We start from the raw sequence: 27645 nt of genomic DNA on the forward strand, positions 1-27645 counted from the left end.
GAATGAGCAGTCTCCATTGTCCCTGTGTTGCTTGGACACTCAACTTCATGGCAGAGCAGCCATGAAGTTGAAAATCAACAGCAATGGTAGCTTTGCCTGCTTCAAATACTGAGGAAATAGTATGAAAATCAGGGGCTGCAGACTGTCAAAAAAAAAAAAAAACACCACTTAGCTTGGGGAAATACCGTGCAGCTGCATACGCCAATGGAAACAAAGATGTTAACAAAGCTGTGGGCTTTTTTTTTTGTAAAAAAGATGAATGCTTCCCTCCTTCCTCCTCAGCCTTGTACTTAAAGGATGAGATTTAAATGACTATCAGACCAACTTGCACATGAATATGAAGCATTTGAAATGATTATTTCCCATGTGATACTATTTGCTCAGTAACACGTCATGAGTTATTATTCACAGAGAGATATGAGTCACAGTGATCAGTAGTCAACATACTAACAACACACATACAAAATTCATTACTTCTTTCCAATCTCCAATGTGTTTGGTTCATCCTGGTGTAAAGACAGGATTTCTTCTTTTAAAAATGCACGGGGGAAAAAGCGAAAAGGCTTGGGGAAAAAAGCAAGGAAGGAATGGCAACCTTCAGTAGGATCTGCGCTTCAAAAATCATCTTGGCAGTTCAGAAAATTCAGCTGCCATGCCTACATGGCCTGATCCTCAGCTGGTGTAGCTTTGCAGAGCCAAAGTACAACCACCAAGGATGCGACTTGTGAATTTTAAAGGCAGAAGATTGGCTATAATCTGATCTCCAGTATGGCACAACTAACAGGCTCTCAAGTGGTTTCTGTAGAGAAAGGCATAACGTAATTGCCCCTCTGCCATTGTACCTTTTTCTCTTTCCCCCAAGTTTTGAGTAGATTAAAGGATCCATTGCTCAAGCATACAAGGCTACCACCAGCACACTGCAGACACATGCTTAAAAATACAACGCTGTGAAAGGGTGCTCCAACAGGAGCAAATCTGTTTAGTGATCTCTGATTTGATGTTTGCATGGAAGAGGAAGAGATTCTACTCGCTCAGATCTCCTTTAGTGTAGTACTTTCTGAAAATGTACTCACTTTTAGGATGTCATCCAGATGCATCACTTCCTGGTCCAGGTCCTGAAACTCTTTGTACTGCTCTTTATGAGGCTCAAGAGCTAAGAGAAGCCCTTGCAAGGCTTCTTCAATGCTTCCATCGAGATAAGACTTGTAGCCTTCTGATTCCCCACTGATGGACCCCTCACACGGCAGCCTCTCTGGGGTCCCAGGCACCTCAGCAGACGTCAGCCTTTTCACCAGCTGCTTGGTGATGTTGCCCTCATAGGTGTCCAGCTCCACCGGCTTTAGTTCAGAACCTTCATCTGTGTCCTGCAGGAGAGACACCGGGACGCTCGCCTCTATAAAGACACGATCGCTCCTGGCATCGGAGGGCTTTTGGCAAGCTTCAGAATGTGCCCTGGGGGCGGCCTTGATCCCAGTCACTGCTGCCTCTCTGGAGGATGGCAGGTCCTTGGGCTCAGGGACAGAGTCTCTGCAGGAGTCACTGCTGCTGCAGTCTGGGCTCGAGCTCTCAGACGACTTGTGAGCTCGGTGCTGAGTAGCAGTGGTGGTGATATCGGGGCTGGAGCTGACGTGAGCAGAGGAGGGCTCTGCTGGGTTGGCAGGGGGCACGCGGTCTTCATAAGGCAGGTCGCCAAAAGTGAAGGAAAGAGGCCGCTTCTCAGTGGTTGCTGTTCCATTTTCAAAGACATCATCCGGCAAGTTTGACTGAAAAGAGAATTGAGAAAGAGAGAAAATGTCTTTCATGTCTCATTGGAAAGAAAAAAAAAATGATCTATGTGTCTGGGAAAGACAAATACAAGGAATAAGATTTGAGAAGCAGTCAAGACTTGAGAAATGGGAAAACTGAAGGCCAACTTGTGCTTTCTTCTGGCACAGTTCCTGACTCCAGAAGGATTCTGCTGGTAACTCTAGGTTCAACATCTCTTTGGGGTAAGTCAAGAGCTCTGGTAAGCATGTCCCACAGCAGCAACCAAGCACTGTTTGTCTAAGCAAATTGACTCTGACAGCACTTCCATGGCACTACCCCACTTCTTGTGGGAAGTCCTCCTGATGGGCTACACTCAAGCTATCTTGGCTACATTTTCATGTTCTTACAGATTTCTGTTGTATTTATTTCCTGACTTAGCAATCCCTAAACTGTAAAACAGTCTGCTCCAAAAGTTTCGCCAGTCACATCATTTTAATGGGGATATGACCATGCTATTCCTTTCCTGTAGAAAGTACACAACCACATGCAGATACCTCTGCCTATTGCTGAACGTGAGCTACACAAGAATCATGTTCAACACGAACTTAATCCAAAAGGAAACAGAAGGATTTGTGTGGTGGTGTACTGAGCAGAATACTGATCACTTCGGAAACAAAAACAGCATATATTGATCCAAAAATGATATCACATGTTCCCCCCAGAGTGATTATCAGCACACATATACATTCACCTCTGGCTCACCTATGGGGACACTCACTGCAGGTTGTCTACCTGACCCCACTGCCTATCTGACGCACAAATTTTGCCTTAATCTCATGTTAAACTCACTTACTGCACTTTGGAGAGAGTTAGAACATTTCTGCTGACTTCTTCCCTGCTATCAGGTTTGAAGCATCTCAGAGCTGTAGTACACATCCTTCTATTATTTTACACAATTTTTAGAATGGAAAGAAAGGCAAAAAGCAGTAAGGAGGGGAAGTACAAGAACCTGCCTGGAGGCAGAATGTAATAAATTAAAGCCTGAAATTTCACACTGATGGGCTCTGAAACAAATTTTAGCCTTCATTACGTGGCAAACTCATGCAAAAGCACAGCACAGATGAATGACAACTAGTATTTTGCTGACAATTTGCTGGAAGGAACTATAGGCACTCCCATGTTGGCAAGGTACTCACAGTTAAAATGTTTGAAATTTTCATCATTTTTCCAGCAGCTTTTTTCCCTAGACATAACGACACTCTTATTTCTTCTTTCCCCTCACATGAGTGCACTTTCAACCTCTCCTTTACTGCTGAAAGTCAATTCACTCAGCAAATGTATAACATGAATCAGCATGGCACGCCATTTTCAATAACTGCATTTTTAAGAATACCATACTGGCTTGTGCTCCTGCTCTGCACTCCTCTCTGCACTCAAAACATTACCCCTGTAGAAACCAAGAGGAACTTTGCTTTACCGCAAGCAGCGTGGGTTCACACTCACGCTCTCCCCTGTCAGCAGTCAGCAAAATAAGCAAGTTGCACCAGAAAGCAGCACACGAGGCATGCATGGGAATGGAGATGCCACATGGGGACTGATAAACTCCTTCAGCACACAAATACCAGGACTCACATATAGCTCTAGCCCCGCTTTGGGGCTTAGCCTGAGCGATGGCAGATCACTAAAAGAGCGACTGCGCCGAAGCTTGTCAAAGAAAGTGTCTTGCAGAGCATCTAAGATTGCCAACCTTGGCCTGTCTTGCAGGGGATGCAGCCATTTCTTCAACAGTTAAAAGCAAACATGGTAAGGAGGGCAGGTTAACTGAATGCTTTGCAGCAGAGTATTTAAATTACAGGCAAGGGACATAGCACTTGTAAAATTCACATCTCTACAGATGGCCTATTCAGCTTAATATGCAGTCCTTATAAAGCATTCAGAATTTGTTTCACACAAAATCTAAGAGCACCTTACAAATCTCTTTTTTACCAGGGGACGCATTAAAAATACTATTGCGGCAATGCCTGTTTAACCACTGCCACAGGAAGAACAGAGATTTTATAGAGATTACTCAAGTAACACAGCAGTCAGAGGAGAACAGTTACATGGTAGTTGGCCATATAGCATGCCAGGACCACCATCACCTTCTTTGAGGATTAGCAGCTAGAAATGCATTTGCTTTATAAGCATCTGTGAGGGTAACCTGCTGACACCAGGGAAAAAAGCCTAGATGTAGAAAGCAATGAAGCATTTGCAGTGTTTGAACTGTGCTAGGGTTTCTCATTACATAAACATGAAGCCAAGGAGGGCTTACAAAGAACGAGTGATCCTTGAAGGTTGGCGTCTCTGGAGTGCCTTGGCTGTACATGGACATTCTCCTTTGGAGAGCGGAGGCCTTGCTCACATTTCCCGTGGTGGGGGTCAGGTCCTCCACATCAAAGGGGCTGCAAGCACACAGATGGGGAAAATAAAATAAAATAAAATAATAATAATTAAAAAAACATTGTTAGGCTGATGGAGAAGGAATTTCAGGTCCACAGAAAGGATTTTTTGAAAAGGGTGTTTATTAGCACATCAAATCTCAGAGCTGGCATTTTTTTTAACTGGAGTGTTTTAAAATGTTAATTAAGCAGCAGGCTCAGATGTACAGTTTTCATTTCTAAAAGCATTTTATTTTCAGAAACCTTTTATGCAGTACTGCCTGCTTCTCACAAGAAGGGTATTCTTGAAGCTGAGTTGACAGGTAGAACATGTAATAACAAGGTAGGTGCTCAGTAGAGTTAACAGTAGCTAATAGAGCTATTGTATTATAAAGGAAATCAGTTGCTGTCATTGCTAGCTTCGTATTTATTGCATTACAAGAAACAGCATACATGACTGTAGAAGTGAAAAACATTAATGCTGCTTAAGAAATGACAGTTATCTATTTCATTAAAACACACTGAGAATTGGCTCTGAATCCAAACATTATCAGCTTACCCATGCTTACCACTGCAGATAGACAGTGCTAGGAAACTTCCCACTGCCTTCACACCACATACAAAACCCACAAAGTCCAGCTTTTAAACCATGTTTTTTCCCACAAAGAGAGAAGAGACTACATTGATAGATCTCTTCTGTGTGATTTTTATCCATTTTCTTTAAAACAGCCACTTGACCCAGAGACCATCCAACCAGTTCTACTTACTACCAGGTGATTTCAAGGTTCAGCTTGATTGTGCCAAGGTCATTAATGTCTACTGCAACCACCTGGGGCCGAGCTGCAAACAGGTCTTTTGTTTCACAGGTTACACTTCCTACAAGGATGTGAGTAGCAAGTCCCTTCACTTCTGTCACCTATGAGGGAAAAAAACAGGACATCCATGATCACGCAAGGTACTGTAATCCTTAATTACAAGAAATGGTTTTGTTTTTTTTCTGGTCTGGGTCTCTTGCTAGAAGGCTTTTAAAATATGATTATATTTGTTGCGTCTTCATTACTTACAGAAAAACTACAGAAAAATGAAAATTTATTTTCTCTTTTTCATAAATGCATAATTGCACACAATCATGTTTACAAAACACAGGAATATCTTGTACGTTTACTTTATGGTTTTTGTTGGTGTCAGAAGAGAACCAGCAGGCTGGATCAGACCAAGGACTGTCTTGTGTTGTATCTTCTTCAGCAGTGACTGTATGTGGAGTCTGAGGGAATAGCAGTAGCAGGCATAGTGTATCTGTGTTATTTCATCTAATATTCTCTCTGCAATAGGCAGCTTTCGTATTAGGGTATTTCCTAATAAAGTTTGCCTATCTAGTAACCCCTAAGGGGACTCATGTCTCTGTATTTGTTTCCTGTAACTCTGAACCTATGTAATCATTACATCTATAATGGTGTTTGGTAAAGACTTGTACAAATCTAGTAGGAAAAAATCTCACATAAAACCATTTAAGTTTTTATAGTAAGAGTAGAGTACAGCACTATTCAAGCTTACGTGTACATTTATCTCTTTTCTTAAAAATTCAGAGAGATAGTTATACATGCAGATCCTGTACAGAGGACAGGATCTGGAATCAGGCATGAAGAGAGATGTTAAACTTCAGGAACTGCTGTGTAGGAACTGCAAAAGAATCAGGTGCACAAGTTTGTTTAGTGCAGCTGGGTGGTAGGACTGAGCTTTGGAGCTGTTCCAACTTACACCTGACTGTTCCCTGTGTGTGTTTGAACTGGAGACCTCTGTATTTCTCCAAATCAACAGATGCTGCTCTCTTATCTGAGCAGCATTAACTAACTCATCTAACTCATCAGTAGTGGATTTTTTGGGGGTTTTCAGTTTGCTTTTGTTGTTGTTTTGCTGAATACTGTTAGCAAATAGGTTTCTATAGATTTATGTTGCTTTAGTGCAGATAACTAAGAGTTGCTGGAGAGTGATGTGAGGCAAGGGTTACGTTAGTAAAGGTGCCTATATAGGGAGCATTAAGACAACCTCTCCCACAGGGCTACCAAACTGATTAGCCTTGTCGCATCTAGGACTGCATAGTACTATGGCACTTCCTTTAGTCAAGTGTGCTTGAAATACTAATTATGACTCATTTCAAAGAAGTTTCATGATCTACTTCTGTATTTTTGCTGATAGTGCACATAAAGGCAGTCTCTTGGCTCTTGTCTTGCTTGCAGGCAGAGAAGTTAGTATGCATACCTTTATGGAGATCAGCCCAACAATGAGAGGGAGGAAGACCATTTCTTCTCCATCCCAGCTTTGCTTGCCATTCACTTCTATTTTGCCTTTCAATTTCCATCGCTGGCGACCATAACGCATGAAAATCTGAAAAAGAAAACTCCTCTTATTATCTTGAGCAATATGCTCTCTTAATGCTCAAATATTGGAAAGGGAAGGTCACCTTTTGCAGTTCCCTAACTTCTCCAGCTTGATGGGTAGGCTAAGCGGGGTTTGGCTGTCCCCTGTTGAGAGGCCTTTGCAGTTGCAGGGCTTTGGCTGATGATGAAGACAGAGTGACAATGGTGCAACACCTCAAACTGAGGTGGTATGCTGGTATGGCTGCCATGGAACTTCAGAGCTGGCTGGGTAAAATCAGCACCAACGATGGGCCTGCAGAGGCTTGCAGGCATGAAAGTGGTGGGAGAAACTGATGATAGCCAGAGTGGGGAATCAATAACCAAGACAGCTGCAAGCTGCAGATTGTAGGGGGAATCCATAATCAAACCACTGCAAATTCCCTGCTGGACAGAGCTGGAGACTTTTAGTTTAACCTATTTCTAATGAACCTGCTTTTGATGTTCTCTAGGTCACTGTAGTGACCTTATTTTCATTAACAAAAAAAAAAAAAAGTCTTGTAGTTCATGGAATAGCTATCACCCAGTGCTCCAAATGTAATTTTCAGGTCTTGTGACAGATGCCCTAACACAGGAAGATAGAGACCTGCAATGATTTTCAGAAAGCTTACAGGAAAACTACCAGCTGTTTCTTGGCATGTAGATGTCAGTAAGTTTTGTTCAATGCGGAGTAAAATGCAGCAGGAGTCTGCCTCCCTTTTAATTCTTCTTCTGCTGAACCAGAAGCCAAGTGCTACATACCTCATACTGATCCCCAGGGCAGAGTCGAGCAAAGCCAGCCAGACCTGGGGAGAGAGACAGAAAGTGAGGGTCAGTGCAGATAAACAGCCCACTGGGTCTACCCAGTGGCCACCAGCTGTGACAAGAGAGGGCAGCAGCCCTGTCAGCCCACCCTCTATGGGGATGGCTTTGGTACAGAAATTCATCATGTAGTGGTTTTGTGCATATCAAAGACTCGCACTTCCCAGCTTTTTTCCCTCTGAGCATACTTCTCCCTTTTGTGTAATAACTATAAAACAGAGGAAGTAGCTTCCTGACATCATCTGGTTTCAGAAGCTGGGCTTCATGCTCTGACTATCACAAGGCGTAGGCGAGCTGCTGATTACCAGCAGTGCTTGCTGGTTAACCCAAATCAGCCCCAGCTATCTGTTCTGAAGTCTGAACAAGAAGTCTGTGTTATAACTTCCTAGTGGAAACACAGGGAGGCAGAAGGACTCCTTCTGTATCCATGGTGTAACCACTGCTGTACTACCCCAGTGTCTTTGAGTACTAACTACATCAAGAACCACAAGTGACCTCTGTAATATGAGATTTATCCCATCTTTCCCCAGAGGGGTGATATATATGCCACAAGAGCTTTGCTGCACTGTCTGCTTGAGAGCTTTTCTTAAAAGGATGTCATGATGCTATTTCTGCATAGGCACCATACATATGAAATGGAAAGTTTCCTGGGGTTCGTGACCATTCTGCAGTCCCAGGGAAGCCACCACCCCCTCCTGGCCTTGTAACTTGCCCTTCTGCAGGATAGGGAAAACTGGCTGCTTTCCGGTCACCCAACCCTCTACACAGGGAATCTCTTCTTCCTCACTGATCTCTTTATTAGGTAGCTACTGCATTTGTTTTGTTAAGAAAAAATAATTGCTTCATTTCCTTCAGCTACTCAGCACCCCAGGAATACACCATGTTTTTTTTGTCCTCTCATGCCAGCTGCTGCTGGTACTTTCATAGAGAGAAAGAGGTTATTAGCATCAGCACAGCTAAGCTGTGCCCTAATGTTGGCTTCTACTACCAGGCTGCGGGTGGACTTTGGGACCAACTAGATCCCTCTTGTGCAGTCATGACCTGTCCCAGTAATCTGCTGATCTTTCATTTCTTTCATCAGAAAATAGTTTTCTTCACTCATCCTATTGCTTAGCTGAATAAAGATGCCCTTGTTCAGAGCTCATATTACCAATTCCTGTCTAATTTATTTACTGTTTATAAATAATTCAAACTTTCTAGCACTCCACTGCTGCTCCCCTCTCCCTAGGCACACTTTTACAAAGGAATTTGATCTCTGCTGGGACGCATCTCTGAAAGCATCTGAGGAACATAAAAGGCCCCTTCTTTGCTCACTGGATGGGGGGGGATGTGGCTGGGGCCTCTGTGTGCGTGCTGTCTGGAGCTGAGGTCTATGCCCAGTGACAGGCCCTGCCAGGCACCAGCTTAGGCAGGAACTGAGGTCTAGGAATGAGGTCTTAAGGCTGCTGTTCAGGTCTCTGCAGCCTGATGATGGGCAGACTGAACAGTGCACAGCTGCTGAGCTCAAATCACTGTCACAAGGCACGTAGGTTTTGGTGACGAGTGGCTCTTGGGGCCTCAGTGTATAGCAGGAACCAATGGCTCTTGTCATAGAATCATTAAGGTTGGAAAAGACCACTAAGATCACCTAGTCCAACTGTCTACCTATCTCCACTAACCACGTCCATCAGTGCCACACCCACACAGTTCTTAAACACCTCCCTGGGCAGACAGTTCTAGTGCCTTACCATTCTTTCAGAGAAGAAATTTTCCCTAATATCCAACCTGAACCTCCCCACCTTGAAGAGGTCAGTGCAATTAGTGGCAGGACAGGGCTGCTAGGTGGCTATGTAAGGTATCAGAATACAAACATATTTTGCATTCAGGGCCCTGAAGCCTTCTGCAGCATGCATAGCTCTGCTCAAGTGCAGGAATGTGGGCAGGTGGATTTCAGTGCTGGACTAGTGTTGCTCTAAGAATGACCTGAGTGTTTTGCTGTCTGCTTCAAAGAGGGGCAAGGGCACTTCCCTGTGCATCATAACAAGGCACTTGGCTTACCCACCCAGACTTCCTACAGTCCCATATTGGGTTTTCCTGTTTAATTTCAGCTGATTAATCCTGAGCTACCGCTCATTCTAGCGAGCTTATCTTTATTTTGAGAAATGATTAGGTTTAAAAAAAAAATGTACTATCAATAGGTGTGCAGAGGTTAGGCTAAGTAGGATTATCATGGTGGAAGGATAATAAATGAAAAATGCTCACAATAAGCTCCACAAAAAGCAATCTCTAAAAGAGATCCTTCCTCAGTGGCAGTCTTTGGGTTAACCAGACACAACTTAAATGGGGTCCAGGAGAGGTGGAGCCAGGCTTCACCCTCTTCTGGTAGCACAGGTGAATTGGCTTCACCTGTGCTCCTGTGCCTGACTCATTGCTCACCTCAGGTGGTCAATCAGAAGTTCAAGCTGTGATCAACATTTCCCATACCTGTATCAATCATAAAAGCACAGCATAGGCCTCCTGCTTCCTGATGGTGCCGTGTGGGTTGGCTCACTTCTCACGTAAGCAACACAGTGCACTAAAATAACTGTCACTGGTGTGGCTAGGAACAGGTAAGCGTTGGGGGGAGGAATACTTTGAGTTTTAACATTGGATTCTAAAATTAGTAGCACAGTTGGCTGTGCTGTGGTGTAATGAAAGGGTGCTTGCTATGTGATCACTAGGCTTTTGTGCTGGAGTTGCTCTAGCTGTGCTAATAGCAAAAGTTGGATTGTCCTACTGGATTCCCATTCCTGGAGAAAGTGGCCTAGATAGGAGTCATGGTGTCCTAATTAGAAAATACTTAGTAATATGGTATTTCTCTTTGCTAATTTCTCATTTGGTGTCTTCATGGTACAAGAATGTTTAGATATAGCTGTTATCTGTGGTTTGCTCTCTGCTTCACTGTACAGGACTTGGGTATACAAGAGAGAAAGGGCCAGGCCTTTTCAGCCCAGTTGTTTGTGATGCCCTGATGCCTTCTGCAACACGTCACCTTGTGTTGAACTGTGCATTGCACTGCATTTGCAGCAACTATGGAAATATTCTGAGGAGCGCAGCTTGCTGCAATTTCCTTTCTGTGCTGTGTGGCCTCAGGTTTACTATTTTGAAGGTCAGCTCTATGGATGTTCATGTAGCTCCTGAAGGGTTGTGGGGATAGAGGCAAAAGGTGCAGTAGCCTTCAAACTGAATTGCTTTGGCTGTTGGGAGGAGCATTTGGGTGAGCCTACCTATCACATCTCCCTTGAAAACATGAATCATTTTATTGGAAGAATCTCTCTGCAAACTCTGCCCCCAGCTCTGTGATCCTTTCCAAGGGTAGATGTGCAAGTCAGAGTTTGAAGGCTCAGCAATTAGTGTAGTGGAGGGGAAAGCAAGCTTCTAAGTACATATAAAACCAAAGCATCTCAGTGCCCTCAGTACCAGGCACAGACTGACTTCTGCTGTTCAGTGAAAGGAAAGGTGAAAAAGTAATTACCTTTCATCTTGATACTAAACTCCCCCAGCAGGTTTTCCAGCTCTGCTTCAATGGTACACATGTTCTGTTAAGGAAGACAGAATAGCGAGGTCAGAAAAACCCTCCTTTTTTTCCTTTGGAAATAAACACTTCCATTATGCAAAGGAAAGGTATTTTTCATTAAAATCAATATGCAAGAGCTACTCCTGTTTTTAGCAAAATCTGGCCCTAAAAACGGCAGCTGAGCTATGCTTGCTCACACCGAAGCTGAATGTAACCCTGAGATCTAATCCTGGCATTAGCAGTGGGCAGCTGTGGGCCTTAAAGGATAGCATAGCTACTGTCCCTGTCTTCTCCAGCCAGGATGCGGGCCAGCAGCAGCTCCATGCCAGAGTAGCTCCCAGCATGTTTTTAATCTCCCAAGAAACATGGACGACATTAAAAATAAAGACTGTGTGAGATGGGTACTTGACCCTCCCCAGAAGAGCTAGGCAGGATGCCACAGCTTGTGCGTTGTGATGTTTGCAGCACTATCAGACTTTCCATAATTAAACAGCTGGTTTAATAAAATAGATAGTAATCACAGCAATTGAAACTGGATGCAGAGCATAAGATGTCTGCTTGTTCTAGCTACCCTGCCACCCTAATGTCTGCAGGATGGGAAGGACCATGTATGGTTGTGACATACGTAGGTTTGGGCCAGATTTACTTCTTTAAATGCAGTGATTCCTGGAGTATAGCCCTGGTCTTTTGGAACATAACCATTATTATTTCAAAGAACTCTTCGGGTTTATGTCACCCGTCTTTGTAAGATAGCAGGCATTCACGAGAAAACAACAATTTTCCTTCAGTGGTTTTACATCTAACCCTTTTATCTGAATGTGATTATCGCTGAAATGAGCGGCCAAGTTTTCATGGCCTTTAAACAGTGAAAATGAAAGGCCAAATGGATGAAGACATACCTCTGTGTATTCTTTGTAACTCCTGTTGATTTCGGTTAAACTCTCTCGAGCTGCTTTGCTGGCAGGGGACATTGCAAAGGCCTGTTTCATCTTGCTGGCACCATCACAGAGACGTCTCTGAATACAGTAGGCCTCGTAAAGCTCATCCACCTAGAGCAAACAACAGGAACGGTGAGGAAGGGAGGAAAAAAAAAGGTGAACTGAGAACTCAATGAAGTAAAACAATTGTGTTACGAGGAAACTAAGCCAAACAAGCAATTAAACCCTCAGATGGAGAGTGAGTGGATGAATGAAGCTGTCATACTGTCACAGCTGACCAAAAAAAAAAGCACAAGATAGAAGTATCTTCTACTGCATAAATCTTGTTAGTGTGATAACAGATGCTTTGCAACAACTCATCTGCTTACCCTGTGTGCCCTTAAGTTTTGCTGCTGCCTTTCCCTCCAGTTTGGGACATGTGCAATTGCAGGAGGAATGCAGCAAGCTTCTAAAATAAATATACTGGTGTCATAAGTGCTCTTTCAAAGATGTGGGCAATGTCCACACTGCCAGATGGGAGTGGGCATGCTAATTGGCACATTTCTTAGGGACAGCAGTGTCCTCAGTATTGCTAACACCAGCCATGCATTAAGACTGTTGTAGTACTGCACTGACAGGTAATAGTGGGAGAAGGGGGGTGATTTTAAAGCCTCAACAACTAGGAAATATAAGAAAAAGTTTAGAAACAGTTAATGTCAAATTCAGTTTTGAACTTCAGCTCCATATATGCTTGCTTAATTTCCTTGTGATCTTCTTAAGAGCCCTTGGCGTGGCCGAGGCACCAGACATTCAGTAAGCAGTCTGGAGGTTTTGTAATACTTGGTGATGTACAATGTAAAGTCTCACCTGGATCAAGCCTGCGGTGGATTTACATGTGTCTCATGCTTTGGTTTCCCTTTTCTCTCTAATCCCTGCACTGAATGTATATGGTTTACACCATCCAAGCTGTCCAGTGGAAGTCTACAATGGTATAGTTTAATTTATGGTTGAGAAAACAGGTTTTCTAATCTGACATTATCGAGGGAGGAGAGGAAAAGAGAAAGATGCATCTCTTCCTGCTTCTTATGTCCCTGTGAGGATGGAATGATTGTTCTTTATCTAGAATAACTGTTTTCCTTTGTTCTCTGACATTAAGTGTCTGCCCTACCCATGAAAATCCATGGTCCTACCCATGGATTTTCGCAGAATTTCTTTCTGTGGAAGCTTCCAGCACCTTGGCTTTGTTAGTCTATGATCATTTTGCTGTGCTAGAAATGATTCAGGTGAAATGATTCACCTGATTCAGGTGTGCTGCAGTTGTTTTTTTTTTGTTTGTTTGTTTTTTTTTTCAAGCCTGTTTAATCTTTAGCAAAAGGTGTCACTGATTATTTATTTGGAGTGGGGCTGCTCATCCTGACTTCTTCAAAACACGACATCGACTCGTACAAGGCAGACTTATTTTCCTGATAGCAGAAGCCCTTACAGTTGGTTCTCCAATCAACATGGGAACTACTCTGCAAGTGAAATGGTGCAGCAAAGGGTAATGGAAGCCATAGGCAGCATCTTGACATTTCAGAGTTACAGGAAAAACTTTCTTGGTGACGTACCCACCACTTTACCACTTCTAAGTCAGCACTGTTCCCTATGCTAAAGACAGATCCTACAAATGGCCATTTCTTGGAGTTGACTCCTGCCATCAGGGTGGAGCACTGACTTTGTACTGCTATCTCCAGTGTGAACATGCTCATCTGCCCCAATAAATGAGTGTGGTCTGCTGCTGCACACTGTTCTCACCCTTTGCTTCCTAAGCAGCGGGTGCCCTTGTTCAGCACAGGGTCAAAAGAACCCTCCAGCATCTGAAACAAAACTGTGCTGTCACCTGAACAAGCCCACTAGTTTTAATGCAATGCAACTCTACTTCTCCTGCCTCTGTTGCTGTGGGTTACAGGAAGAAAACTAATGTGCTCAGGTGACCAGTGTTACCCTCTTGCATTTCGTGCCTTTCATTCCTATTACAAGCGTAGAAACCATTAGCTCTAAAAGGACTGGAGTGGGAAGGTCTTGAATGGAAATGTTCTCCAAGCAGTAATTTTGCCATTCATGTTGCCAGCAAGAAAGAAAGCGGCTGGGGGAACAAAATTTCAGCCTATTGCCTGTTGACTTTTTTCAGCTCTCAGAGTAAGAGAACACAAAATTAAAAGGTTTGATGGACTATCATAATTGGAGCACTTCAAGCTGTATGAATGCTTTTCAAATGGCTCTCAAAATGCATTTCCTCCGTCAAAAATAATTCCTTCTTTTGTCAGGCTCAGAAAAGTAACTAATAACTAGCAGATATGTTTATAACCAAGAGAACGCATGTTGTGGGCCTCATCCAACTCTAAACTGTATAGGTATAAATCACAAAGCGTACCTCTACTGGGTACAAGACACACATTCTCACCAATGCAATCAAGAGGATGTGAGCCCACCAAACCATGCAACAGAAGCTGCACAAGACGACCGAGACCAGCAAAAATACTGAATCTGGGAGAGGCTTTGTCAAATCCACCTCCCTGGAAGGTGGAGGGAGGGGGCAGTAGTAGGCCCAGGGGTTGTTTTTTCTAATGTAGGACATGCTTGGGGTGCTTGTTACCTTGCTAATGTGGAACTCCAGCCTCCTCATGTATCGTTCAACTGCTTTGATTTGCTGGGGGAAACAGAAAGCAGAGAGTGAGGCATATGTGAACACATCTGCAAGATATTTCCACTCTAGCTTGTGTCTTCAGATCCCCAGGAGTCTGAGGAACTCCTCCTTATGCATGCAAGGCATTGCTGACCACAAATCTGGCCTCAACTGTCCCACCTTACTGTGACTAAGCCGCTGCTGAAAATGGAGCTCACTGATATCTGCACATAATATGCTTTCAGGTACAAAACCATGTTTTCTGATGGAGTCTGCAACAATTTTCTTTGATGCGAGTTCCCTAGTTCATTTGAAATTAGTAAGTTGAGCACTTTTGGCTTAAAAACCTCTGTATTTTCACTACTTTGAAAGCCTATATTAAAACTGGTAAGATTTTGCATTTCAAAACCTATTCTCCTGAATAAACTGTTTTTGAAAGCAAAATCAAGCTTGGCATTTTAACTGAAAAAAGCCAAATAGTTCAGGAAAAGCTTTTGAGGGCTTTTATTTTGTTTCAGCCAAAATTTGCCATACAGAAGGAATACTTTCAATTCTTCAGCTTGTTCTCCCCCCCAGCAGTGCCCAGAGCAGGAGTAAGCAGTGATCACACAGGCTGGAATTACCCCAAGGGCAGCTATCAGCAAGCCCACCTCTGTACAGTTCGCTTCTCTGGGGATTTTGTCCTGCTCTTTTGAATGTTCATGCCATGAAGCGCTGGCTGGCTCTCACTCAGAGGAGCATAATGTAAGAGGAAAGGCAGCTGCTTGAGCCCTTGGCTTGTCCCTCTGGAGTTGGCCTGTAGACACCCAGCATGTGCCCTTGCCAGCCTCCTACCCCTGCTGGTGGTTACAGGGCAAAGTTGTACAAGCAACTGATTCAATGGCTTGCAGGTAACTTCTGCATCAAAGACATTAGCCTGGCTGCTAGAGCAGGCTGAGAGTTTCCCGCTCCGCACATCGTACAAATACCAATGCTACCTTGCAAGTGTTAAAAAGGGTAACATACCTTATCTAAATCGTACAGGACTCCCTGCAACAGAGAAGATGAAACTGTGATTTATTTTGAAACACAACAGTGCCAGAGCACTGTGAGACAATAATATTTATCAGTGAATAGAAATCGAAACCAAGACGAGAGCTGGAAGGGATGAAGATCATGCATTCACATGCCTGGTTCCCCACTCCCAGCTCATTCCTGTTCCAGTACCTCTGGATGGGTACTGTGCTTCTCTGAACAATCACAAGTATGACACGTACCAGGCGTGAGTTTCTTCTCATGTCTTTTAACTGAGCAGTCAGCTTGTCCAGCTCTGTCTGGTGCACTTCCAGATACTCGCTGTAAACACAAACCAGAGAAGGGAGGCATGAGCTCTGCAGCGTGTCACAGAGCTGCTTCCTAAGCACTATACAAGGAAATCTCTGCAACAAATGGCCTTCCTCAAAAAGTTGATCTGTATTGATCTGTTCTAAAAACAGTTTCCCTGCTGCCTTTTTGAGAATAATTAGAAGCCATTTGTTTATGCAGCCCAGTGTTTTCCTGATGTTAAACAACCACCTTCAAGTAAGCTATCTTCTGCTTAGTTTACAGGCTGGTGCTTTCAAATTGCTGCTATCGTGTCTGGTTGGTAAAAGCCCTTATCGTCAGAAGCGTTATCTTAAGGACTATACGTGCTTCTGATATGACTCCAGGAAACCTGGAGGGGAAAAAAGAAAAATCTACTGTTGAAATCCCTGTCCTTGGGACTTTTTCAAGCAAACAGAATTGGAATTCTGGACTGATTTTTCCTACACGTTTCCAATCTTAAGTTTACTCCAACAGGTACATTCTTCTATCATTAAGGATCTTTGCTTCTGTGAAACGTTTTTCTATGTGCTAAAATGTCCCAGAAGGCTTCAGTCAACAAGCACAATAACAGCTCTTACTCCAGGCCATTCTTCAAGGCCCTGTAGACCTCTTCCATTCTTTTGGGCTGGGGCTCCTTGGGGGTGGTGCTGTTCTTGTGGCCCAAATTATGCATTTTCTTCACCTTTGCTTGGGGCTTCTTGAGCGCAGAGGAATTTTCAATAAAAGAATTACACCTGCAAAGTGAACATAAAAGAGGAGAAAATCCCTATAAATCATAACAATCTCAAAGAAGCGTAACTTAAAGAGATCTTCCTGATCTTATCTGTGCTAGAGAAATGGTTCTGCTTACATGCCTGCTGCTTAAAGGGCTGTGTTTGTTTACAGGTTGAGAAGTCTGAGCATTCTGGGATGTGTGCCATCAGCTTTTGATGTGCCAGTTGCCTCTCCCAGATATGAAGTCCCAGGCTCATCAAGCATTTCTCTGTCTTATCCCGTGCCTGTCCTGCCTCCTGCTGCTTAGACTCAGCCATGAAAGGGCTAAGAGCAAAGGGGTGCCTAGATAATTTCAGGTGTAAAGTCTGGAGGTTCCTAAGACTGGGGACTGGTCACGTGTGTGTCTGGAGTCCTGATGGCGGCTGCAGCTCCTCACAGGGAGCGGAGGGGCAGCGCTGAGCTCTGCTCTGTGTGACAGCGACAGGGAACGGCATGGAGCTGCGTCAGGGGAGGGCAGCTGGGGGTCAGGGGAAGGGTCTGCAGCACAGGGCGGTGGGCATGGAACGGGCTGCCAGAGTTCAAGACAACATTCTCAGACATAGGATTTGAATTTTGGGTGGTCCTGTGTGGAGCAGGAGTTGAACTCAGTGTTCCCTGTGGGTCCTTTCCAACTCGAGCTATTGTATGATTCTCTATCATACTGCTGGTGGACCACAAATGGAGGACAGCTGTGCTGCTTGTAGGTGGCTCTTTGGCTCCCCTCCTGCAGGTCAGCATCTAACCCTACTGCTGGCAATTGGGAGGTGACCTCCTCACCATGTGGCTCCTCCCTGACTGTTAACTGCTGATCTGGAGCTTGGTGGGGTTCACGCAAGTTGAAACTAATTGGAAAGCAGCTCTGGAGGCATCTGGCTGACCCAGTAAAGTGTGTGGCTCAAAGCCTGAGGTCCTGTCTAGCCAAAAGGACCACGCAGGGAAAGGCTCTGCACCAGGATCTGCTTCCAGCAGGACGCTGAAGCAGCTCTGCAAAAACAAACAAACAAAAAAATGGGGCTGCTTTGACTTCACAGCAGCAATGAGAAAACTGACTTTTAGGTAGCAGCAGTGTGAAGCTGGGGGCGGTGGAAAGCTTATCATAGTTCTGTGCATTTTACTTGTGAAAAGATTGCTGCATAAGTTAGGAAATTAAAATCATTCTCTGAAATGTTCTCACAACTCTGAGAAATGTGAGGAAGCCTTGCGTTAAGGGTGGAGGGGAAGCATTTGGTAGTTAAGATGCAGGCTAACAGCTTAATGACGTGGCCAATATATAAGGAGATTTTAGCCTAGAAAACTTATTCCTGCAAGCTGGGGAGAAGGAAGTTCTCCATCACCTCTTTGCTGCCTTCTAAGCCCCCAGTCCCTTTAGCACCTGACTGTGAAAGCCACTTAAAGAACATGGTACTTGCCTGGAGCGTCTCTCTTGCAGACCGCTGAAGCCAGCAAAGGACTGGCTCCTGATAATCCCATTAGGACCTCCTGGAGAGAATGAATGTGATCCTATTGACATGATTTCCGGAAGCCGGGAGGATATTCCTGAAAAACAACAGAAAGAAGCTCAGGGATGGGGTGGGCAGGAGGTGTGCTGTGAAGCAGGGGCATCAGAAAGGAGAAAAGGCAACCCAACCCTAGGAGGGGCTGTGAGCCAGGGCATGAACACAACCCCCAACTCCAGTCTGCTGAGGTCTGTTGCTTGGTTTGCAGAATAAATTATAAGAGTGGACTATGAAAACCATGTTGTGGCTGCAATGAGGATCTGGGTGTGGGGCTGGAAACCAGCTGCTGTGATGTGCTAATCTCAGCAGTGGCCCCAATTCATGCCATGCCTGGCATGCTTCTCCCCCCAGTTCCAGTGTCAACATCTGCCACACCAGAAGTGCTACCTTGTGAGTGCCACGCTACACTGAGGTGGTCAGTGAACTAAGAAGAAGGACCCTGTTGCACCCCTGTCTCACAGGACCTGTCCATTCACCACTGCCTTCCTTTCGGGGCTGCTAACACCACTGCTTTGAGAAACACATGGAGAAACTAAGCCAGCTCAAAATAACCTGACAAAAAAAATGAACAAAAATATTATTTTCCCATTTATTTTAAAAGCAGAACCTGGCACACCTCATACCCTCAGTTCATTTCACCCTGCATCTGCTCCACAGCTGTGGATGAGTCTGGGGCTGAGACAGGGCTGCAGCAGGACTCCAGGCGTTCGGGCTGGAGCTGCCTGCAGGCAACAGAGTTGATGCTTTGCGACACTGCTGCCTATGGGACTCAGTGGGTAAATTTAAAGCAGCCTCTCATCCCCTCAAGTGAATAGTCCATAGCTGAGTGCCCGAAAGGGAGCCACGTGTGAGGACCACAGGTTTGCAGCCTGAGCCTTCACAACCAAACGTATTTATTGCAGATAAGGAGCAGAGTTACGCAGTGCCTCCATGGCAAACACTCACTGGAAAAAGTAAATATGTGGGGAAACATCGTGCACAGTCCAGTTCTGTTTGATTTGTAACGCTAGGCTGGACAAATACTCCCTGAGGTGGCATTCACCACTGTAGAGAGCTGCTACTTTTCTCTGGAGAGGATTGTATTGCCCAAGAAGAGCTGCTTTGTCAGGAATATTTCTATAAGAGCTCTGCCAAAAATATTTCTTCCAGCCTCAGAATTGTCAGCGCTATTAGCGATGTGAAATTTTCTCCGTTACACAACCCAAACAGCATCAGTCTCCTGATTCTGGAAGTGAGAACTGATCAGTACCCTGTAACTGGGCAACCCTCACAGATGCAGCCTCGGCTTTGTGATAGGTGTGCTTAAGCCAAATTTTCTCCACTGCTGTGACCAGCAGGTAGCTGTGATCCACCTGGAAAGGTTTCTGTCTCCATGCAGCCTCATGTCTGGGCAAGAACAACCACTGAGGTCTCTCTCAAGCCAGCTATGCCAACCAAAGCCTTCCTGAACAATCCCCAGGCACATCTAGGGAATTAGCATGGGCCAGAAGCTATTCCAGCTACTCTAGCATGCAGCTTGGATGTGGCCAGACCCCATTTTTGGGAGACTTTTATAGATGGAGACTATTCCAATCCATCTGGCCTTGTGCCTGGAGCACAGGAGCAGGAGTGACGGGTTTATGGCAGAGCTCCACAGGAGCATCTGCAGATGTGAGCCCTGGCTGCCAGTTGTCCAGCTCCCAGCCACCAGTTCCCACCCCTGCTGTCTCCCAGCAGCAGTGCTGGTACCTGCTAGGATCAACTTTGGGATACGGAATTGTCTTCAGCAGGCCAGTGCCATAACCTGGAAGCAAAACCTTGCACGCTGTTCATCTAGCAGTGTGTTTGTTGTATTCATTATGTTCACTATGCAGTTATGATCATGCTGTGAAAACCCTTCTGAGAACCAGACCAAACCCCTCTGAGAAGAGCAGCAAGCTTTGAGGGTGTCCAGCAGGATGGATAGAACAGCGTGGCCAGCATCTGGTGACATCACAGAATCACAGAATGGCCAGGGTTGGAAGGGACCTCAAGCATTATGAATCTCCAACCCCCCTGCCACATTCATGGACATCAACCTCCCCATTCAATACTAGGCCAGGCTGCCCAGGGCTCCATCCAATCTGGCCTTGAATTCCTCCAGGGACATGTGAGGGTGGAAGCTAAATCCTGCTGACAAAAAACGTCAGCTCACAAACCCTCAGGAAACAAGAGGAACAAGAGCAAACCTGATGCTGGGTGCTAGTCATGGCTACGTTGGCCATAAAAACATAGTTCTTTTGTTTTGGAGAAGCTTAAAAATGCAACAATCTTGAAAAAGAAATGTACTGATTTATTTATTTTACTTATTTTGCTGAAGTTCTCAGGGGCTTTGCAGTGCTTTAGTAGTGAGGGCTTTGCTCACAGTACCAAAAGGAAATGTGGATGAAGTGCAATTGAAATGCAAACTGGAGACCTGCCTGGAACTACTTCTGCTTTGCTATTGCGTAGAATGGTCAGAACTCAGAGCCACACTGGCTCGTGCTCAATATATATATGTTCATCGGGTTAGAGTTTGCCTCTATCATACAAACACAATCTGCTGTTAAAATTTAACATTACATTGCCAACACCTCAAACGTTTCCAGCTGACCGCACACAGCTGCACTGACCCCCTATGGAAGCAGCAGCCCCTTAGCCCAGATTTGCACAGGCACCACGTTCACAGTCATGGATTATTTATGACACTGACATCTAGCAAATACCCTTTGGGTGATGAGTATTTGCCATGCTGTGGGAAAACGCTTTGCTGAGGAGCAGTTATATTCCTGCTTACTATTAAACCATTCACAAGCTTACCACAGAGTTGAATAATACAGCTGTACTCTGATTGTATACATGTATGTAATCACTGGGGTAATTTTATTAAGTCTCAGTCCACAAGGACTCACCCAGATCTGTTATAGAACTGACCAGTGTCCCTACAGAAGCAGGGGGATTCTGGTGATGCTCCAATGTAGTGACCAAGTTTCTAATAGTTACCTGATACAAAGCTACCATCTTCTAGTTATAATATGCATTCTTCTCTCAATATTAAAGTATGGTGTGCTTTTGGGAGCTGTTGGAGAGAGTCCAGAAGAGGGACACAAAGATAATCAGAGGGCTGGAGCACCTCCCCTGCAAAGACAGGCTGAGAGAGAGGACCTTGTTCAGCCTGGAGAAAAGAAGGCTGCAGGGTGACCTCACTGCAGCCTTTCAGTACCTAAAGGGAGCCTAATAACAGGAGGGGAGTCAACTCTTTGAAGGATAGACAACAGCAGAACAAGGGGAAATGGTTTCAAGTTGAAGGAGGGAAGTTTTAGGTTGGATGTTCGGGGAGAAGTTCTTTACAGAGAGAGTGGTGAGGTGCTGGAACAGGCTGCCCAGAGAGGTTGTGGATGCCCCGTCCCTGGAGGTGTTTAAGGCCAGGTTGGATGGGGCCCTGGGCAGCCTGGTAGTGTTAAATGGGGAGCTCCCGTTGGTGGCCCTGCCTGTGGCAGGGGGTTGGAGCCTGATGATCCTTGAGGTCCCTTCATACCCAAACCATTCTATGATTTTATGAGAATGTGCATCTGAAATGGCATTAAAAGCTTTGGAGATTCAAGACTCTGCCCCAGCGGTGGATCGAACCAGCAGAAATTGAAATCTTTTTTCATTATTTTAAAATCTCTACAGCTGATGAACCGCCAACGTTTCACTTAAAAAAAAAAATCATCAGTCCGCTTCCTGCTAAGATAAACATGTACTGTGTGTGTGTGAGCATAATTAATACAATTAGTATTGCCCATGCTAAATGTGTGGCAGCTGAGTGATGAGTCTAGCAGCAATGCTGAGGGATAAGGTGAAATTGTATCAGTATTTTTTTCTGCCTGACTCAGTGACAGTGTGCAGTGGGGAACGGCAGATAATTGATGGTGCCTCTGTCCCTGGAGAAATAAAGCCCCATTGCTCTCATCTCTCCTAACAGCTGAAACAGCTGAGCCTGAAATAATGAGAGAAGTGACTGCTGAGCCCATCACTTCCACAGGGCTGCCCTCTTTCAGTCACCCTCTGAATGGACTTGCACCTCCCGTAATGCCAACATATATTATAAATAGTGCAGGTTTCAAGCTAAGAGATGGGAAATTCAGTTGGAAATATGTTTGCCAAATCAAGACTGACCTTTTTGTTTGCTTTCCCCCTCTAATTGACCTAGAGACCACCAATAAATACATTTTGGTGGTGCGCCCATGGTTGATCCCACTCTCTCATAGCATCTGCAGTTATGGCTCTAGGTCCTGGGTTTGCTGTAGAATGTTAGGGAGCTGAAGCTGAGGGTTTGCAGCACAGCAGCTTTGGGGATGCTTTTGGATTAAATATAATCCTTGATTAAAAGGGAATGTTGGGGGTAGATTCGAGGACCGATCTGATCCTTGATAATCCTTTGTTCCTGTCTTATTTTTTTATGTGGCATGCGTCTCAAGGCCCTCTCTGGATCTGCAAAGATGTAATCCCCATAGTGAGATGTTTTGTCTGATGTTCCTTGTGCTGATCTGCGGTCTGAAGACTGTACATTAAGATTTAGTGATGATTGCTTGGGGTAAGGTGAGAGGGTCCACCAAACCGCTCTGAGCAGATTTGTGGCAGCAGCCAAAGGGCTCAGCTGTGCATGCGAGGAACCCCTCTTAACCAAAAACCTGGCAACTGGATATGTCTAACAAATGAACTGGGAACTTACTGAATAATGAAAGAATATATTCATCTCTCATCTGTGTCAAGGATTATAGTGTGCTTATCAGAGTAGCTTGTTAACTTCAAAAGGTAAAATGCTTTATTGCAATAAAACCTCATTTAGTAATGTACACCTCCAAAAGAGTAAGTACAACAAGGGAAGAAACTGGCTATTCCCTACAAGTCATGGCCCCTGCACAGCAAGCCAATTCTTTCTGCTTTGCATGAACAAACCTGAAGAGCACAATTCAGTTCCGCACTCTGTCTCAGTCCAATTCCAAGCTCATTCAATGTACATTCATAGAATCACAGAATCAGTAAGATTGGAAAAGACCACTAAAAGCATCTAGTCCAACCAGCCCACCCCCACCATACCCACTGACCACCCTCAGTGCCACATCCACAAGTCCCTTGAACACCTTCAGGGGTGGTGACTCCACCACCTCCCTTGGGCAGCCTGTGCCACTGCCTCACCACTCTCTCTGAGAAGGAATTTTTCTTAATACCCAACCTGAACCTTCTGTGAAGGCAGCTAGTGCTGCTTGCATTTGTGGTCTACAATCTAGTCTTCATTAATATCAATTTCCCAATTTCTTCCTTCTGATTAATTGAATTACCTTGGCAATATGAGGCCAGCATGGCCAGTAGCCCAAACTACCACCTGGAATTTACTGTTTCCATGTTTCCCAGACTCCTAGCAGGCAAAGAGGTATGTATCTTGGATGACAATTTAAACATTCTTGTGGATGAATTTTTAATATAAAAGGTTGACAATAATATATGGGTAAGAGCCCTCAAAAGCATTATAAAAACTTCCACAAGGAAATTAACTCTCTTACAGTAGTGTTAACGTTTTTAGGACAAAAACTCCTACGCATTAGCACATGGGCTCCTAATTTCTAAATGTGTCAGGATCGTTTCTGTGGGATGGAATCTCCTGGAAACATCAGAAGATGACTGGATTACATATAGTACAACTTTGATGGCATTTTTATGCTCCCAGTGACTGAGCTGCTACTTCTAGTGCAGGACAGGGTTTGCTAGAGCAGTACAGACATCTGAGCTCCATCTGAAGAACTATTCTGGGTTGCCAGAACAAAATCGTGCATTTGTTCCATCAAAGTCCAAGTCGGAGGTACTCCTAAATAGGAGCATATGGCTGCACTGAGAAGCACACTTCCCAAGCCTGCATCAGCCAGTGAAAGGCCAGCAGATCTGTGAGCTTCAAATGTTAATTTTAGCACAGAAAAAGAAGCACGTGGGCTTATCGGCATGGCTGCGGAGAACAGTATTGCACACAGAGGAGCTACAAGCTGGCTCCCTCTCCTTCTGAAGGGAGATGTGGGAGTGCCTGGGTTGTGCTGGGGCAGGCAGTAAGCAGCCTCGTTGGCTCCAGCACAAGGAGCAAAATTCGGTCAGCCCCTTGCAGCCCCAAGACTCTGAGATGGAAGCAGCACCGCCTGAGGTGCATCTCCTCACCAGTGGGATCTCCTCAAAGGTGTGGGCCCGCTGCTGGCTGACAGCTCTGCTCTTGCAGGGATACTTTCTTTTGTTAGTTGTATTTTTGTATCTTCAGTTTGGGTGGATTCAGTTTTTACGGTGCACAAGGAAGAGCCTGTGTGTCCTTTCTGGCCCTGCCCAAGTCATAGCTGAGAGCTCTGCTTGATTGCAGAAAACCCTGGGAGTGAGCACAAGGTGCCATTACCTATTTCTAATAAATGAGTGTCAGCTTTGGGTACTTTGGTGACAAATTTTAGCTTTGGTGTGAGATAATATACTCCCAAGGCTTGATACTAATAGCAAGACTTATACTTTACTGTTCCATTTATGGAAGAACATTTTTTCTGTTGCATGTAAGGATGTTTTCAGCTGAAATGCTTCAGTATTTGCTAGCTCATCACAAGACGGCCTGAGCAGAAACCCAAGTTGTCTACCATCTGGAGTGGCTCATGCTGTTTGTTCTGCTCTTGCTACCTGACTGGATGAAGCACTTAAGCCAAAAAGCAGTAACAACAGTAACAAGAAGAAAGCTAAGCATTCAGGTCACCAGCAGAACGGTGATAGCATCTGTGCCTGTGTATATATGGGAGTTGGTGGTTGACGCTCCAATTGTAACATAATTCCAACAAATTCAGCTTGTATCAATCTGTTACAGCAGTACAGTCCCAAATTCAACGTGGGGACGTCTAACTTGTTTTTTTATTTTCGGTAAAACCTCTCTTTTCTGTCACTCCCATTGCTTTGCTAGTGGCTGCAGCAAAGCAGCACACTGCTGCCTTGCAGCAATGCTGTGGTTGCTCTCGGCAGAGCTGCCAGCACATGGAGCCCTTTCCTCTGCTTTAGTCCCCCTCAGAGAAACATCTCCAGCATCTTCCTCAATTTTGGTTTAGCACATGCCAAAAACATAAGGCGAGGGAAACGCTAAGAAGTTATTTTGCTGTAATAAACCCAAGGAAAATAAATTTGAGACTAAATGGCTCCCACACATGACAGATGGGTTCGCGGTGGCTGACCTCATTTTTTCAGTTCCAACATTTGTTTCGTGCTGGCAGCTGGAGCAACTGTGAGCGTGAAATACACCCAGGGCCATCCTTAATGCCGTTCTCTTACAGCTCTTTGAATACAGAGCAACCACATCCAGGAGGTATTAGCGTGGCTCAGCAGAAGCGGCGCTGCGACAGCACCGGAGTGCGGCCGAGGGATCAGGGCCTGCCTGTCTAATTAGATTTCATGTTCGTTCATTTAAAACTAACCCTGGGATGCAGAATTATCTTTGATTAGAAGTCAACTCCAATTCTACTCATCATCGATTGTTCTTCGTGTCAATTAAAGAATTAATTAAAAGCAAAGCCCCCTGCCATTCGAGTGTAAGAAAATAACATAAAGAAAAGCATTTCTGAAAATCAGCTGAGGATGATCTCCCTGCACTTGAAAGCCAGCTTTCACTGCTTCTGCAGCAGTAGCTCAGTGCAAGCAGCCTGTGCCTTGCTGAATCACACCGACATTTAGCAGTGCTGTGGGGAGTAAGGCAGTAGACTTTGTGCTGCGCTGTTATCTCTCCCTGTAGCAAGAGATACACTAAAAGATGTGGTCTTGTGAGAAGTAATAAAACTAGCAGGATGCAGAATGGGCTGTGGGATTACTGCTGGTAGCAGTCAGGCTGCTTCTCTACCTCTACAACCATAACCAGGCAACTACTGTAAGGTTGCCTGTATCAACGTGTTGGGTAGAATTGCAATTTCTCAGCGGGGATCACAAAAGGTGATGAAGCCATCTTGCCAGCACTAACAGTAGGAGCTGGGGAGTCAGCAGCCCTCGGTGGCTCGGTGAGTGGTGCTGTCCCTTACTGACCAGACGTCACCCCTGGATGAGCCCAGCAGTGGAATCCGAAAGCAGCTGGGTGAGCCAGCCCTGATGTAATGATGTGTGACTCTGGTGGGAGTCATTTGGCAAAAATCCACGGTGAGCACTGTCCTAAAGCTGTACGTCAGGTGTAAGCAGGAGAGTGACCTGATTTCATAGTCTGTGTAAGCAGTGAACATAAAAATCTTCCCCTTGTTGGGAGAGAAAAGCAGTGGCATAGCAGCGTTTAGTGCAAAACTACTCTGAAGAATGCTGCTTTCTCTTCTCACTTTGCAACACTATTTCTGTTTACAACCTTCATTTCTTTACTTTTACAAGAAAGTAAAGGCACCAAGCTCTCTGTAAGATGGTGTGGGTAAGTGGTGGGCTGCTCTAAGGGTCGTTGGGTTTGCTCCAGTCAAGGCAAACCAACCACTGCCATATTCAGTATCCCCTCCATATTCACTCTTAACACAAACAGGCGTGAGATAAATTAAACAAGTGAGGCAGGCTTTTCATCCCTGAAAGTAAAACATCTCTGTTGTCAAAACCCTTTCAGCTGCTAATGAGATGCAAACACTTTGCTGCTCCTCTTTAAATACTTGGGATTAGGGAGACTTAAAATGCCTTCGATGTTTACAAGATAGTCCTGTTTCCAAGAGGATCTTAATGCACACTGCTCATTAATATATTGTTGAAGATACACTGCTGCGCAGTTTAGGACACAACACTGTCCTTATAGCCAGACATTTTTGTCCCAGGTGTGAGCACCGAAGCAATCTATTTATTTAATCTTTTCAACACTTCACAAGTGTGTCTGTTCCCAAAGCATTGCCATAGAAGTCCTGTTACTTCATTTATACTTGGCCACCGTGTACAGCCGAAGTTCCTCTGCGGAACATCAAACAATGGAACACTGTCCGTGCACAGCCCAGCGAGGCCGTGTGCTCTGATGGAACTGCCATTCCTTGGCTTCAGCTCATCTGCACTCACAACTTGAATCTCACATTAGACAAGAGCTGATGTAGATGACCTCGATTATTTTTTTTAATTTAAAGTTAAGGCAGAGGTTGGTATTTTTCTGATGACAATCTTTTCAAGTCTTCTGTGAAGAAAGGCTTGAGAGAGTTGGGCTTGTTCAGCCTGGAGAAGGCTCTAGGGGAACTTCACTGCAGCCTTATGGTATTTAAAAAAGAGCTTTTAAACAGGAGGTAGAGGGACTTTTTACATCATCTGACAGCAACAGGACAAGGGAGAACGACTAAAAACTAAAAGAAAAGAGACTCAGAATCGATATGAGGATGAAATAGTGCCTGTTGTCGGGGAAGCCTGTTCCAGTGCCTATTGCTATTAATGCAGGAGAACAACTCCAAGCTGATATAGTTTACTGCTACAGGCATGTCCAATGCAAACCTGATGAGACTCTTGAGTATATAGTAAGTAGAGCTAGCTGAGTTCAATTGGTAAATTTCAACTGGAGTGAATATTAAAAAAAGAAATCTCGAGTT

The 27645-nt window shown here is 44.7% G+C and overlaps 1 protein-coding gene across 1 annotated transcript in view; it reads right to left on the bottom strand.

Annotated features, from left to right (window-relative positions):
* RIPOR2 (RHO family interacting cell polarization regulator 2) overlaps nt 1-27645 on the bottom strand; it is a 58205-nt gene that overhangs the window by 12180 nt on the left and 18380 nt on the right. Inside the window, 12 exon segments of the mRNA XM_042836331.1 lie at nt 1074-1763; nt 4058-4187; nt 4931-5079; nt 6423-6548; nt 7319-7362; nt 10872-10935; nt 11813-11962; nt 14466-14519; nt 15501-15524; nt 15752-15830; nt 16418-16573; nt 18002-18128. Of these exon segments, the coding sequence (XP_042692265.1) occupies nt 1074-1763; nt 4058-4187; nt 4931-5079; nt 6423-6548; nt 7319-7362; nt 10872-10935; nt 11813-11962; nt 14466-14519; nt 15501-15524; nt 15752-15830; nt 16418-16573; nt 18002-18128 (1793 nt within the window).

Source organism: Centrocercus urophasianus, unplaced genomic scaffold (genome assembly GCF_019232065.1).
Source record: "Centrocercus urophasianus isolate 14NV4802_14NV808 unplaced genomic scaffold, USGS_Curo_1.0 seq_11, whole genome shotgun sequence".
Classification (NCBI taxonomy): domain Eukaryota; kingdom Metazoa; phylum Chordata; class Aves; order Galliformes; family Phasianidae; genus Centrocercus; species Centrocercus urophasianus.